The 15,205-nt window shown below is 37.1% G+C and overlaps 1 protein-coding gene across 1 annotated transcript; it reads right to left on the reverse strand.

The window, feature by feature from the left end:
- Window positions 1-3,508: 3,508 nt before the first annotated feature.
- Window positions 3,509-15,029, reverse strand: NHLRC3 (NHL repeat containing 3). The gene is made up of 7 exons (XM_003270302.3): window positions 14,620-15,029; window positions 14,055-14,207; window positions 13,626-13,773; window positions 11,022-11,222; window positions 9,143-9,234; window positions 6,469-6,581; window positions 3,509-5,945 (listed from the first exon to the last, which is right to left on the reverse strand). Exons 1-7 carry the CDS (start codon window positions 14,701-14,703, stop codon window positions 5,693-5,695), a joined length of 1,044 nt encoding a protein of 347 aa, XP_003270350.1. The 5' UTR covers window positions 14,704-15,029; the 3' UTR covers window positions 3,509-5,692.
- Between the last annotated feature and the right edge of the window lie 176 nt (window positions 15,030-15,205).

The raw sequence follows: 15,205 nt of genomic DNA on the forward strand, positions 1-15,205 counted from the left end.
ACTGCTAGAGGAGGGTTCTTTGATTGGGCTGATCCCATGGGCCACTCTATTATTTGTACTCATTGTCTTAGTTCTGGAGGAAAGTGCAGAATTCTATCCACTCTACTACATGATCACCCTCTGAAACTTCAGAATTATTTCCAAACACTGTTATTTTGGTTACCTGCTTGTATTAGTCAGGGTTGTCTAGAGAGACAGGATGAATTGGATAGATGGATATATGAAAGGGAGTTTAAGGAGTACGGACTCACATGATCCACAAGGTAAAGTCCCATAATAGGCCCTCTGCAAGCTGAGGAGCAAGGAAGCCAGCCTGAGTTCCAAAACCTCAAAAGTAGGAAAGCTGACAGGGCAGCCTTCAGTCTGTGGCAGAAGGTCTGAGAGCCCCGGCAAACCACTGGTCTAAGTCCAAACGTCCAAAAGCTAAAGAACTTGCAGTCCAATGTTCAAGGGCAGGAAGCATCCAGGATGGGAGAAAGATGAAGGCCAGAAGACTCAGCCAGTCTAGTCCTTCCACGTTCCTCTGCTTGCTTTTATTCTAGCCACACTGGCAGCTGATTAGATGGTGCCCACCCAGACTGAGGGTGGGGCTGCCTCTCACAGTCCACTGATTCAAATGTCAATCTCCTTCAGCAACCCTCTCACAGACACACCCAGGAACAATACTTTGCATACTTCAACCAAGTTGACACTCAATATTAACCATCACACTGCTTTTGGGTTAAACAGTTTATAGGATTCCCTCTTAAAATGTAGTATCCAAAAGGTAACAACACCACGGAGCTGTTTACTAGATATATAGACTATCTTGTCGATTAAACTGCCATTAAATCTACACTTCAATGTTGTCTAAGATTGCAACATTTTTCTTAACAAGGCTTGTAATATTTTTGGCCAACAAACCTCCCAAAACTTTTTCAAATAATTTGTTGCCAAACCACATTTCCTCCCATGAGGACTTACATTTAGCCATGTTAAGTCTCATCTGTTTTGATCCAGTTCTTCTGACCTAGTTGGGCACAATGCCCTTTAGATGCACATTTATATTTACACATATGCACACAGACTGCACAAACGTAACCCCCATACACTCCACACAAAATTGAATACATTTACCTAAATTAATGTTGATTAAAAACAAATGTACATATAGTTAGTTCCTTCATCCCTTTAGTTAAGTAAAAATTAGTGTTTCAGTTCAATACAGGAAACATCAAAATATTTAAATACTTCTTTACACACACTGTGAAGAAAAATGTTATAAAAACATTTAACTGGTGATTGTGACAGTTTGTATATAAATGTCCTATTGTAAAAAAAAAATTTCTAACATATATTGTAGTAACCAGTTCTCATTAGGAACAAATCTGAGAATCTGCACCATGCCACTAAAATTTCTTCCTTTGATAAAGTGGCTGAAAATTGAGAAGCAAGTTTATAATGTCAATTTGTTGTGACTCATGCAAATTAATCTATTAAATTAATTTAAATTTAAATTAATCTATTAAATTAATTTAAATTTAAATTAATCTATTAAATTAATTTAAATTTAAATTAATCTATTAAATTAATTTAAATTTAAATTAATTTATTTAAATATAACTCATGTAGGACAAGGTTGTTTTATGTGTTACAGTTTTTTATTTATGAATTACATAGAAGCAGAATTAAATCGTATTACTTCATTGTTTACAATGGAGAAAATAAATTTTAAGTAGTGTTTTCATTGCACAAATTCTGTTCAATTTTTATACACAAAAGGAGTATCTACATGTCATTTAGTGTTTAGAGGATTAATTTATAAACTCATGGATTCCATAGGAGTAGCTGATGAAGAAATGACTTAAGAGTCTTTATAAAAAACTTATTTTTCTTATTTGTAAAGTAGCAACCACAAGGTGAAATTTTTTTTTTTTTTTTAAACAACAACGACAACCAAAAACATCTACTAGGGAGAAAAAAGAATAATTCCCCACTAACACAAATTCATTCTTTATTGTACTAAACTCACACATTCAGATTATAGTTTCACCTTCGTTTAAAATAAGTTAATTCACTTCTGGCTGTTAGTCTGAATTACTGAAAAGGTTTAAACTTTTCTTTTTAATTGTGGACAAGTCCAATTAACCAGTAAAAAATTTCCAACAATGCTTGGAAAATGTTTCATCCATAAGCCAATTTCCTCAAGATGTAAGCAAGTTGTGGAAAAAAGAAAAACAATGGAAGTATGGTGAACACTGTAGCTTCAATTAAAAAAAAACACCAAAGTATGAAGCTTAGCCCATGTTTGAGTTCAAGAAATGCTTATAAGCAGAACGCTACTGACCTCTTGTGTATCAAGAATGTAACGTAACGCAAGTGCCAAAAATGGTATCTCCTAACCCTAAGACAAGGTTTAAGTAGCTTATTTTCCCAACCAGGTAGGGAACTATTAGAGCAGAGGACACTTGCCTGACTGCCTTTATATGTTTGTTGTCTCAAAACTTTTTACTGAATCAATACAGCTGATTATTTTGATTTTTTTATTGTTGCTGAAAATATATAGCAGAGAATACAAATCAAAGTAATACATTTAGGACTTTTAAAAACTCTCATTTATTTTGGTAAGCCTAAAAAGCAAAAATTTGAGAGTTTCCATTTTAGTGCTGACTATCCAATCTGTCCTGTTTTCAAATGCAAAAGTGCTTAAAACCAGCAAAGGCAAAACAAATTAGGACTTTACTGCCTTAGCCTTACACTACATTGCTTGAAGCAGTCTTTTAATCCGCTAAGTGACCTAAGAACATAATCCTAGCACTTTGGGAGGCCGAGGCGGGCGGATCACCAGGTCAGAAGATCAAGACCATCCTGGCTAACACGGTGAAACCCCATCTCCACTAAAAATACAAAAAAAAAAAAAAATTAGCCGGGCTTGGTGGCGGGTGCCTGTAGTCCCAGCTACTCAGGAGGCTGAGGCAGGAGAATGGTGTGAACCCGGGAGGCAGAGCTTGCAGTGAGCCGAGATCACGCCACTGCACTCCAGCCTGGGCGACTGAGCGAGACTCCATCTCAAAAAAAAAAAAAAAAAAAAATTCGTGGTAAATCTTTGTTCGCCATCAGATTTCATCCAAGTTTTCTCTGATCGATAAATATTCCACTTGAAAGACCTAATCTGATGGTACAGGTAAGGAAAGATAGAGCTAAATCTATATAGCCTTTGGTTTTCTAATTTAGAACACTTTCTCCCCTCCCCTACTCAAAAAATAGACCTAAAAAGTAGAAGTATAAAGATGTTCCACTTTTAATGCAGAAATGTAGATAATTAACTAGTTATTACTGTCAGTTGTACCCTCCCACCACCTCAAAACAAGCTACATCCTTTAAATGTTCTAAGCAACTTCTAGTCTTATTTATGCACATCAGCTTATAACCTGTATGTGTGACAAGTGGGATATTCTTTCAGCATCAACTTGTGATTTCATAATTGTTGAAATTCTTTAAAGGAATAAAAAGTTACAGACTGCTTTTGTGACAATAAAATCAAACTTTAATTGGGGAGCCAGATAATATTGCCTTTTCTTTCCAAAATTTTAATTTATACTTTTTAGTAAAAAACATAACACATTTCTCATTCATTTAACCAATTAATCCAAAGGAAAAAAGTGAAGTACTGTAATCACAGGTACACTAATAAACACTTTTACAAAGATATTCAGAAATATTTGCAGCCGGTTTTATAAGACTCTGATATAAAACAAAGTAAAATAAAACATTTTGAAATGGCAAAATCGGTTTACCTAGCCTAAATTGCTTCAAAGAGACATTTGCACTTCTTGTCCTGGCTTAATAAAACAAAGTAAAATAAAACATTTGAAATTTCAGAATCAGTTTAGCCTAAATTGCTTCAAAGAGGCATTTGTATTTCTTGTCCTGGCTTAAAAACAAACCCTGAAATTACTTTTCTTTTATCCAAATCAATTGACCATATTAATCTGCATAAAGTCTATGAGGCTACGTTGTGATAAATGCTATAAACACAAAATTAAGGCAAATCTGATTGATAGTTATTGTGAGATAAATAGCACATTTAGAAGGGCCTTTGTTAATCAAATGCCTCCAATGTATCCAGAGGTATAGATTTCAAAGGGCAAGTCTGTATCTGTTGCACATCTGATTCTCACAGCATTCATGAAAGAGGAGACAATGATGTTCCCAATTCACTGAAAACTAAGGTGACTTGTTTAAGGTCATACAGTCTGATCGGTGGCACAAACACATTTATCAATAGCCTTGGAATACAGAGTACAGGGCTTCCTGTTGGTAGATACACCTTCCTAACCTCACGGAGATGTGATCCAAGTATCAAAACAAGTGTGAGTCCCTTCAGGTCTGGAAAATACTCCAGCCATAACAGGTGAAGAGCAAAGTCAGCTCAAGATTTGGCATATGGTACACAATTTACAGTAAAACACTGGGAAAAGCAGGAAGCTGAGGTGAGGAAGGAGGAAGAATGATTTGAAAGATTATAAAATGGCAAAGTTCCTCTAAAACCTATAATAAGTTAAAACAAACTGAAAAAAAAAAAGGTCTTAATTGGGAAGCCAATATTCAGACCAAAGGAGGGAGTGGGAGGAGAAGATGTAGAAGGAGGAAAGCAGGAAATTATCCATCTTAACAGCTCAAAGGATTTGGCACATTTCTATGTTATCTAAATAATCTTGAAATTTCTTTGAGGTAGACAAATGTTAGGAATAAGTTGAGTTCATGAAAAACAAAAAAGAAAGAAAGAAAAAGAAAAAAAAAGAGAAGGAAGCTCTACAATCCTTAGTTATTTGTAAAAACCTCTTTTAGTAAAGTGCTTAGATGTCAGCCATTTTATTCCTACATTTAAAGGCTGACTGATGTTAAATATCTTACAGGTAATGGACAAAAGCCAAGTTGGGCTTTAAAAAAAGCCTAAAAGCCTATCAAAGTTTACAGTACGTTTCTAACTTTTTATACCTTCTTTACTTGGAAATTATTGTTCTCTCCTCCTTGTCCCTTGGTAAGCTCCCCTCAGTTTTCAAGCCTGAGCTCAAATTCACTTCGGCGAAGTGTCCGTGATTCCCTCAGTCAAATGCAGCGCTCCTACTCCAAAAGTTCCGCTAAGCTCCAAGGTCGCTTTTGCTGTGTTGTGATTGTTTGCCCACTTGTCTCCCCACTGGACTATAAGCTACTCAAAAGGCAATCCTGCTTCTTCATTTTTAAGTCATCAAGACACAGCACTCTGTGGGTACTCAAATTAACCAATAGTTCATCTTACTTACAATTTCTCAAGCAGCTCATTTTATGTTAGTTGCACAATCTGGAGGTCTGGAGTTCTTCACATGAAATTTAATAAATTATCCTGCAAGCTCATTTTTATTCCCATTTTCTTTACCCAGGGAGAATCAGTCTACCAGGGCAAATAATGAGCTTACGACCTTAGTCCCTCTTCCCAACCCCATTTTATAGTTACATTCCTTTCATTAAAATATCCTTATGCACTTACAAATAAAACTAAGTCCCAAGAGGGCAACAAAAGATAAGATTCTTAATGACATAAAAACAAATCTTTCTGATACTAGATCTTTTATACTAGAAAAATAAATTATTGTGCTTGAACATCATTTTTAAGCACTTAGTGAATTTGAGAATCTGAACTGCCACTTGAAATATTCCCAGGAAAGAAACATTACGAACCAAATGAAGGAACATAGCTATTCAAAGGGACATATTTTTGTACTTGTTTTGCTCCAATTTCTGCCACATAGACTGCTCCAGTCTTTCTGTCGACTTCTAGGAGATGTGGCAAAGCTTGATCTGCTAGTTGGATTGTGCTGATCACAGAACACTCCCCAATGCTTCCCACTGGGGGTGCTGCTACAACTGAGAGCCTGCTAAGATTCAGCTGGGCCACAATCAAGTACTTCCCATCAGGAGTAAACCTAAGAAGAAAGACATTTAACATAATAAATGTCTGTGAAAAAACATAAGGGTATTTTTTTTCAACATTTTAATCCCCTACTGTGCCAAACAACAGTAGGCACCTACTTGCTGAATGATTCTTTTAAGAAGAATTTTAATTTGATCTAATTCTGTTTATGAGGGAATAAGATGTCCATGATGGTAAGCAAAGCCAAAGATTAGCTTAAATTTTTTAAAAGTATCAATATCATAGTCCACAAAATGAAATTAATGAAGAATTGATGTTAGGCTGGGTTTGATTTTTGTCCTGTGTTTAAACATTTACCAAGTAAAGGCTAGAGGAGAGGTCTAGCATATGTTATTTCTTGTTTTCACTTTATCTGGCATCTGAAAATCTCGGATATCAAATTCCTCTGTATATTTCTATTTTCCCCTAATTCAAAATTAACAATAAATATTTTAAACTTTCAGCTAGCTATTCAGAGGAAGTGAGACACATACACTAACTAAAACAAGCATTTTGCAATAAAATGAAACAATTACCTGACTGAAGAAGGTCCCTCTTCTGTGAAACAATTATTCCATGCTCCTAACCACTCCCCAGTGTCTTTATCAAATACTTGGATTCTTTTATTTCCTCGGTCAGCAACCCACACCTGAGAAACACACAAAAATGTCAATTGAAAAATATCCATAATATGAGAAGAAAAAAGGGAAAAGAATGTTTATTTTCATTAGTTTCACATACATTATCTCACTTAAGAGGATTCCGAAGAAGGCAGTATAAGTCCCATTTTCAGATGAGGAACAACTAAAGTTCAGAAAGGCTGCCATCTCTGAAGTGAGCTTACAAATGGGAGAGGCACAACCCAAAGCTGTCTTAACCCAAAGCTTACAATACTCTGTCTACTGTTCTAAATGTGTGAATAACTAAAAAGCTGGAGTACTCTACCATAATGCAGGGGATCAGTAGATAATGAAAAGCGACAACATTCATTCATTCCTCTAACAAGCATTCATTTTTCAATGAGTACTACTGGCTTGTCAGCTCCTGGGCCAGGCAACATGACAAAGAAAAGCAGCTTTACTTCTCAAGAGCTCAAGACAGTAGGATGTGAGGTATTCATTCATACTGCAGTATCATTAAACCCATACCTGCTATTACCAAGGTATGTACAGAGTGCTGAGCCAACTAAAGAAGAAGCCTGAGATATTTTAGCAACATATAAAGAACAGTAATAGGTTTAATTTAGGTTTGTTATAGGCTGTAATGGGTTATTAAGGAACTTGTTATAAGACAAGAAGCGAGATGCATTCTAAATGACATTTCATGGCTACATGAATGCAGCTTAAAGCATAAAGGGAAATGGTTTTTGATGACTTGTGGCCAGGGTTGTAGAGAGGTATGAAAGAATGGACTGGGAGTGGGTCAGTCCTCTTTACTTCCACCTCCCTGCTTTTGGTCCTTTGGATTTCTTGGGTTTGTAGACTGAGAGATTATTTCTTCACAGGTAACCCTGGCTACAGCTTCATCAATGTGTGTGAATTTTGGTAGCCATTGAATTCATCTCCAATCAGAAACAAATCACAACTCACTACACCACTTAAGAAAGGTTGTTGATGCCAAAATAAAGCAATTTCTCAAGGTCTTTTCCTGATCTATGATCCTTTAGTAAAGATGGGTTTTCTTAAAGATTTTGAGATTAGTATCCCGGACAAATGACCAAGGAAGAAGCATAGTTTACACACTAGGATGATACTTTAGATTGTTAGCGTCATCTTTCCTGCTCAACACTCAATGAATTTTGATTATGGGAACTCCTGTTTAACACATAACAAGAAGTCTGGAAGTGACTAACCTTTCATATAGGGTTGTGGTGATGATTAAATGAGCTAATTATGTAAAATGCTCAGAACAGAATTGCTATTGTTATAAAACACAATTGTGTATAACTGACACTCTTTATCACTCAGGAATGCCAGAGTACCCCCATCAGATGATTTCCAAGGCCTTTCAGAAGGGTATTCCTCACCACGATGAATTTACCTGGGTCGAGGTCTCGCATGCTCTGAAATTTGATTTTTTTTCTTAGCACACAACGAGTCACCCAAGCTAAGGAGGATAATGTGCAAAAGCTTAATTCAAACTTTCCAGTTCCCAATTTACCTACAAAGTTCACATGGTTGATTAACATCTTATGGCAGATCAGAAGATTTAATGATCAAAACATTCTCATTTTTGTCAATCAATTATGATTAGGAAGCCAAGTCATAATTAGAAGTTTGTTTGCTGAGCACTGAATCGGAAGTAGAAATGGATTAAATGCCTAATGGTATGAAGGCAAGTAGCTTAATGCATCCATTGTGTGTCAAGACATTTAGTCATTTAATAAATAAATATGACTACTATGTACTAGGCACGAAGAAATAAAGCAAAAGAGATTCAGTAAGCACTCTCAACAGCCTAACATCTATTAGGGGAAACAGACAAATGATTATAATATAGCATGATAGTTACTATGATAGGAAGTACAGGCTGCTATAGGAAAAGAGGAGGAGAAACTAATACACAAATTTTTTGGTGGGGGTTTCGTTGTGAAAATGTAACCTCAAAGAAGTGAGCTCTATGCTTAGAAGTTGAGTAAAGGCAAAAGAGATAGTAGTGAATAGGGTAGAAAAGAGAGAAATTGATTGAAATTTGTTGGCTAAAACTTTCTGTTCCCTAAACAATGTGGAGCTAGTGAGAACAAGAGTTAGCCTAGGTGGCTCTTTTTCAAACTTCCGAGGTTAACCTCTCCCACTCCACTTTAGATCAGCACATTTTTTTCTTGAGAAGTGAAAAGACATTCAAACACTTTTAGTGGAGTTTTCCCAGTAAGAGGGCAACTTTTTCTTTCAGGTAACTTTACGTTCAGATCCATTATTTGTTCCTTCTATCCTTTTAAATGGTACAGGAAATCCATTTTGCTCATTACTAAATATTTGGGGAACCCCCTCACTATAGGACCCAAACATTTGTAAGAAAGTATGTGTGCACACCCAGCCCCTCAGTAATTACCCAGACACACCCACTAACACACATGTATCCACATACCCAGACACACATGTATACCACAATCTATATATACATGCCCAGACACACACACACACACACACATATACACGCACAAACATATTCAGACACACAGTCCCAGCCACAATGACACTGTATTTTTACCCGACCAGCTGAATCAAGTGTAACACTGTGAGGTATGTTGAACTTAGCAGGCCCTGTCCCATTTTCTCCATGCAGCCAAAGGATCATGAAATCTATAAATGGTAAAAATATATAGTCAGAGCAACATATAGAATGTCTCATGCATTTGCATATTTTATGAAACAGGTTACAAAGAACTATTTAATTACACCGCTGGTTCACTTGACTATGCCTTCTCAGCTTTCCTGTCTATACGTCCATTTGTCCATTTCTTACAATTTTTTTTTTAAAGTTCCTTCTCTGCTTTAGGGAATTAATCTACTTCTTTAATTATTATCTCCACTTGAATTTTTCATGACTGCTTCAAAATCATTGTTTAGGGTTTATGCCATCCTTTCCCTAAAACTGGTTCCCCTTCCCAACTTATCTGTTACTTGATATTAGTATTCCACAGACCTTAAAAATTCACATTATGATTTTACCACCTATCTCCTTTATTACCCACTATGGTGGGTTCAACTGTGGTCCTTTAAAAAGATGTCCAAGTCCTAACTTCTGATACCTGGGAATGTGATGCTATTTGGAAATAGTTTTTGCAGGTAAAATTAAATTAGGGATCTCATGAGATCATCCTGGATTTAGGGTGGGCCCTAAATCCTTATTAAGAGAAAGAAGGGAAAGACTGGAGGCACAAAAACACACAGAGAAGAAGGGGCCGCCATGTGAATATGGAGACAGACGTCAGAGTTATGCTGCCACGAGCCAAGGAATGCTTGAGCCACCAGAAACTAGAAGCGGCAAGGCAGGACTTTTAGAGTGAGCACAGTCTACCAGATTTCTGACTTCTGGATTCCAAAACTGTGAGAATAAATTTATGTTGTTTAAAGCCACGCAGTTTGTGGCAATTTGTTATGGCAACCACAGGAAACTAATACACCCATATTCAATCTGTCTCCTAGATTTTGTTGTTTCTTTCATTGAATTTTTTGGATTCTTGCTTTATCCTTACCCTATACTTCCCTTTTAACTGTTATCAACCAAATTCAGTTACTAAATGATAAATTGACTACACAGCCTCCAAATGACAGAGCTCACTTGTAATAGATCCTAAGAGAATGTGTTATGAAACCTGCTGCTGTAAGATCACTTTCCTACTAAGAAAACCTCAAAAATGTTATAGGCAAAAACATGGCTTTAATAATCCTCAAATAAGACTTCAAAAACATCCCAAATTGTATTTTCTGCTGCTGAAAAAGTGCATCTTCACCTTCTTTCCTGCTAATAAATGCCTGTAGACCATGCATGATAAACCCTCCATGAATGTTCCATCCACCCTCCCTTCTCCTCCCACCAAAACCAGTTTAGTTCAATAACTACTTCCTTCATGACATCTTGTTCTACTTCTCCAGGCAATTTAGTTTCTCCTCCTAAGTCCATTTTGCTTTAAGAATCAACATCATAGACTACATTTCATTGTTCCATACATAATAGATCTGCACCTCCTGATACTGGAGAGGACACAGAAAGGGCACTCAATAAAATGCTTGCTGATTAATCAGCCTGTAGGATACTTGACTCTGGGATTCTAGGTTTCTAATTTCTACATGCTTAATTGAATAGGATACACACTTATCTCCTGAGCCCACCAGAAATTCTCATACTGTTGCCAGTTACTTTTGGAGGAATCTCCTGGCCTTTGGTGAAGAATAAGTGGGCCTGTTATCAGGATCATTTATTGTGGGCAATCATACCCATCTGTTTTTCAGTTTTCTCGTAGTAATACACTTAGCTCTTTACACACCGCTTCATACACAACACTTAAAACATTATACCAAGTATCGAACAAATTAAAATCAATTTATAATATTTTTATAATACCATAAACAATTAAGTCATGTACCTTGGGACAGTTTGATCAATCTGTTATTCAATCCTCCATCTCCATCCACAATGTAAATATCTCCTGTGTCCTCTACATATAATTCTGCTGGGTTATCAAACTGCAAAGGATTCAAACCAGTGCCTTTTTTGCCTGGAGTACCCAAGACTTGAACAAGATCACCAAAAGAACTGTATTTTTTAACAGTATGACCAAAGAATCCTATAAAGATAGATATGTACATCTCACAAATAAAACCACTATACAAACATTCAGATTTTTCAAGTAAGCTAAGAGCAAAAATTTGATAGAAGTAAACAGTAACGAATAGTTGATAGGCTTAGGAAATTACGTATAATTGACAAGCACTATAGCTTCTTCATAAATTACAGCCAAATTTGATCACGAATTAAAATTTCCATTAGTCCAAAATAAGTGGATTCTAAATTCAAATAACATCCCCATAATTGACTCATTATACAGGAAACTCAGAATGTTAACAAAGTATTGGTGCACCATTTTCTTTTTTAATCTTATGACCTTGAATAAGCATTGCTTATGAAAGGAAATCAAGAAGAAAATGTAAAGGGAACAACTTATATTTGAAACTGTTATTTCAATCACTCACATACAGATCTTAAATTTCAGTAAGTCAACAAAAACGTTCTCTATGGTACAGATTTTTTTTTTTAACTGCATTTTCACCTTGTGGAGACATTCAAAATTCAACCCCTCAACTTTTGTTTGCTAAGAAGAAAATAATCTTTGTAAATCATGAGTTATCTTATTTTCTCACGTTAAAATTTCTTTAAGTTAAAATTATCTCACAAGCAAGAGCATACAGCAGACTATTAATAAGGGAATATCATAAAGCAGTGAACAGAAATCAATTTGAAGGTACATATGCCAAATTAACTGATAGGTACTCAAAAGACAAACTGGATACATTGAGCTTACCAGAAAGAAAGTGAATCAGCTTGCATTACAATTCTATGTCAAATAATTTATTTACTATTATACTTTTGGACAGTTGAGCTAAAGTTTATAGCAATAAAAAACACATAAGCCTCCAACTTTCTAAAAACTAGCAAAAAAGACTACCAATAAAAAATTTTCTCAAAAAAAAAAAAAAGGCTAATTTGTAGCCATATTTTTCAGTAGAGGAACTTTATTCCTTTGGGAAATAGGAACATAAAACTGTCTTCAGATCTCTGGGTAGAAAATTAGCTGTAATGGAAAAAATGAAGAGATCGTCTGTGCTCTTTTTATTTCTGGGAATCAAGGAAGTCTTATTTTTAAAAATCACATGAATAAAATGAACTCAAAGTAACGGTCTTTAACAGTGGATCTTCAGGAAAAAAGTGAAAACAGACTCTCATTACAGTATTAACAATTCACTCAGTGATAATCTATAGATTTTTTTTGGTTGAACCAGAATCGTACTATGTAAAACACAGCATGAAATAAATGGGCCATCAGCTGAGGCCCAGAAATCTTATGGGTTCTGAGAACAGCTGTGATAATGGCCCTACTTACAGAAACTGAGAACTCATTATCTCTAAAAAATGGTATCTGAATCAGCCAGGACTGTAGAACCAGGATGTCCCTCAATTCAAGAACATAACTGGGCCAAGGAATACTAGAAATAATGTTTTTATAATCCCATTTCTTCCTGAATTCCTAGGGTAATGCTAGGATATCTCAGGTATTGCCTTGTCTTAAGCTACAGCCACAGGTGAATTGTTTCTCTGAAAACTTTCTCCATAGCTGCACATTCAGTTGTGCTCACTTCATTTTTCAGATTTTTCTACTAAAAATATTTGATGGCAAGAAGATTTCAGACATGCTTCAGTCAGTAGAATTTCAGAAACATTAACACCAGTTTCTGCAATCTTTGCACTTTGAGCAACAAAGCAGTTACGATTTCACAATCTTTTAAGAAAGAGAATTGGAAAAGGAAAATAAGAGTCGAGGATTCCAGTCATTGCTTTTAGAGACTGCCACTTTATTTGGCTTCAGTTTAAGAGTTATTTAATCTGAGAAGAGCAACTGATGCTTTAAAGAGAAGTCCCTAGACAAGTTCAAGGAAAGATCATATTAACAGGCTCCTTGTCAAATTTCTTTCCTTCTTTCTTTCTTTTTTTTTTTTTTTTTTTTTGACGGAGTCTCGCTCTGTCACCCAGGCTGGAGTGCAGTGGCGCGATCTCGGCTCACTGCAAGCTCCGCCTCCCGGGTTCACGCCATTCTCCTGCCTCAGCCTCTCCGAGTAGCTGGGACTAAAGACGCCCGCCATCACGCCCGACTAATTTTTTTTTTTGTATTTTTAGTAGAGACGGGGTTTCACCATGTTGGCCAGGATGGTCTCGATCTCCTGACCTCGTGATCCGCCCGCCTCGGCCTCCCAAAGTGCTAGGATTACAGGCGTGAGCCACCGCGGCCGGCCCTTGTCAAATTTCTTAATTCCACATAAGTACAATATAAAGTTTGTTAAAAACATGTGATTTCATGAATCGTTAAAGAAATTACAATTAGATTCAGCAAGTCTGATTTTAAACAATACAAACAAGGACATGTGCAAAGATGCGATTTCCAGTAAGATAATTTAATAGATATTACTATACATACCACTTCCTACATCCGTGATCCAGACGGATTGTTCATATAGAGTACTGGCTGCAAATATACCATGAGGTGTGTCAACTGTATAATTCCAGGCTCGTAGTAAATATCCATCCTCTGTGAACACTAATATCTTTGGGATGTTATCCCCTCTCTGAAGGTATACAAAAAATAACTTCTTAGGATCAGTTTTAAGGAAAGGTAATCTGTATCTTGGCGAAGAAAAAAAATAACTGAGAATATTACTAATGTTTCAAAAATCACTTTCAAAATCTAACATATCTTTCACATTCGTAACCAAAATACTTGAAACCAACTCAAAAATAAATTGCACAATTAGCATGATATAAACGCATATGGTCAGTTACTACAGCAAGACAGGAAGGCTGTTGTTTCCTTTGTGTTCATAATTTTTTAAATCTCTCTGTTACTTACTTGACCTATGTAAACCAATCCATTGAGGGAGTCAACTGCAACACAAAATGTTGTTCCGGTAAAATATTCTGGGTGCTTAGGCCAACCCACATCCAGCCGGTAAAGAATTTTCTCAGTTCTCCAGGAAACTGCAAAAGTAAAGTTCCTCAAAACCTTAAACAAAATCAGACAATTCAGATTTAGTTTACCCTCTAGGTAAGAACAAAAAAAGGGCGGGGGCGGGGGCGAACAGGGCTTATTGTTAAGCATGCCTTGACAACTAGAAGTTTGCTGGACTGAAATAATTCCAAAGAAATGAGCTTAGATGCCTGAAGACCAACACGACCACAATACAAGCCTGCAAATTATTTGAGGGTGTAGTAGGAGTTGGGAAAGAGGAAAATGGCGATGTAACATATACAAATTTTTAAACTCAAAGAGTCAAGGCAGTTCGGATCCAGGTGCAGGCTTTGAGACAAGCTACTGAGGGAACCAGGGCCTGCCACCTCCATTCCACGACCGTGGCGACGCCTCCCAACAGGGCCCTCCGCACACCCAACAGTCATTTCCTCACTACCCAACTCACTGGAGAGCCACAAAAACTCGAATGCAAAACCAGAAATGCAAGAAAGAAGCCAGCACCGGCTACGCAGACCCAGAATCTCGCCATGAGCAGACGGGAAAAGCCAGGCGAGGGAGGGTCCGCAGGTGCCTGGGGGAGGACCCGACAGCCTCAGGCCCGAACGGTTTGTAGCGGCACAGAGGGTCTGCCCAGGGCCCGAAGACCCTGTCTCCAGTTTCCCCTCCCTGGAGGCACGAGCTTTCAGTACGAAAGGGAACCGAGACCAGGGCGAATGAAAATCAAAGACCGGTTCCGGACTTCGTGTGCATTTCGGGGTCCCCGCCCTCATGTCAGGTGCTTCGGGCTGACCCAGGGACCACCCTTTCCCGCCCTCGGGGCAGTCCGCGCCGCTGACTTCCAGTGGCCACCAAAGTATGGGCGTCCGTAGATATGCCTTAATCGCTCGCCATTTATTCTTTTTAATTCAGACGACAAAATCAAAACATCGCACACTCAAACACGAGGCATAGTGGGGATGACATTCAAAATAATGACCGCTAGGCTTCGGGAAGGATTTTTGCCACATCCTGGTCCTACCATCCAGGCATCC

Source organism: Nomascus leucogenys, chromosome 9, assembly GCF_006542625.1.
Source record: "Nomascus leucogenys isolate Asia chromosome 9, Asia_NLE_v1, whole genome shotgun sequence".
Lineage (NCBI taxonomy): Eukaryota > Metazoa > Chordata > Mammalia > Primates > Hylobatidae > Nomascus > Nomascus leucogenys.

What these genes read in the sequence shown, in the direction of transcription:
- NHLRC3 (XM_003270302.3), bottom strand. Translation starts at nt 14,703, where the DNA reads ATGGCGAGATTCTGGGTCTGCGTAGCCGGTGCTGGCTTCTTTCTTGCA. An exon ending in GATTGGTTTACATAGGTCAA is followed by an intron (nt 13,774 to 14,054) that starts GTAAGTAACAGA and finishes GTATACCTTCAG; the next exon opens with AGAGGGGATAACATCCCAAA. An exon ending in CACTTGATTCAGCTGGTCGG is followed by an intron (nt 6,582 to 9,142) that starts GTAAAAATACAG and finishes TGTGTTTCTCAG; the next exon opens with GTGTGGGTTGCTGACCGAGG.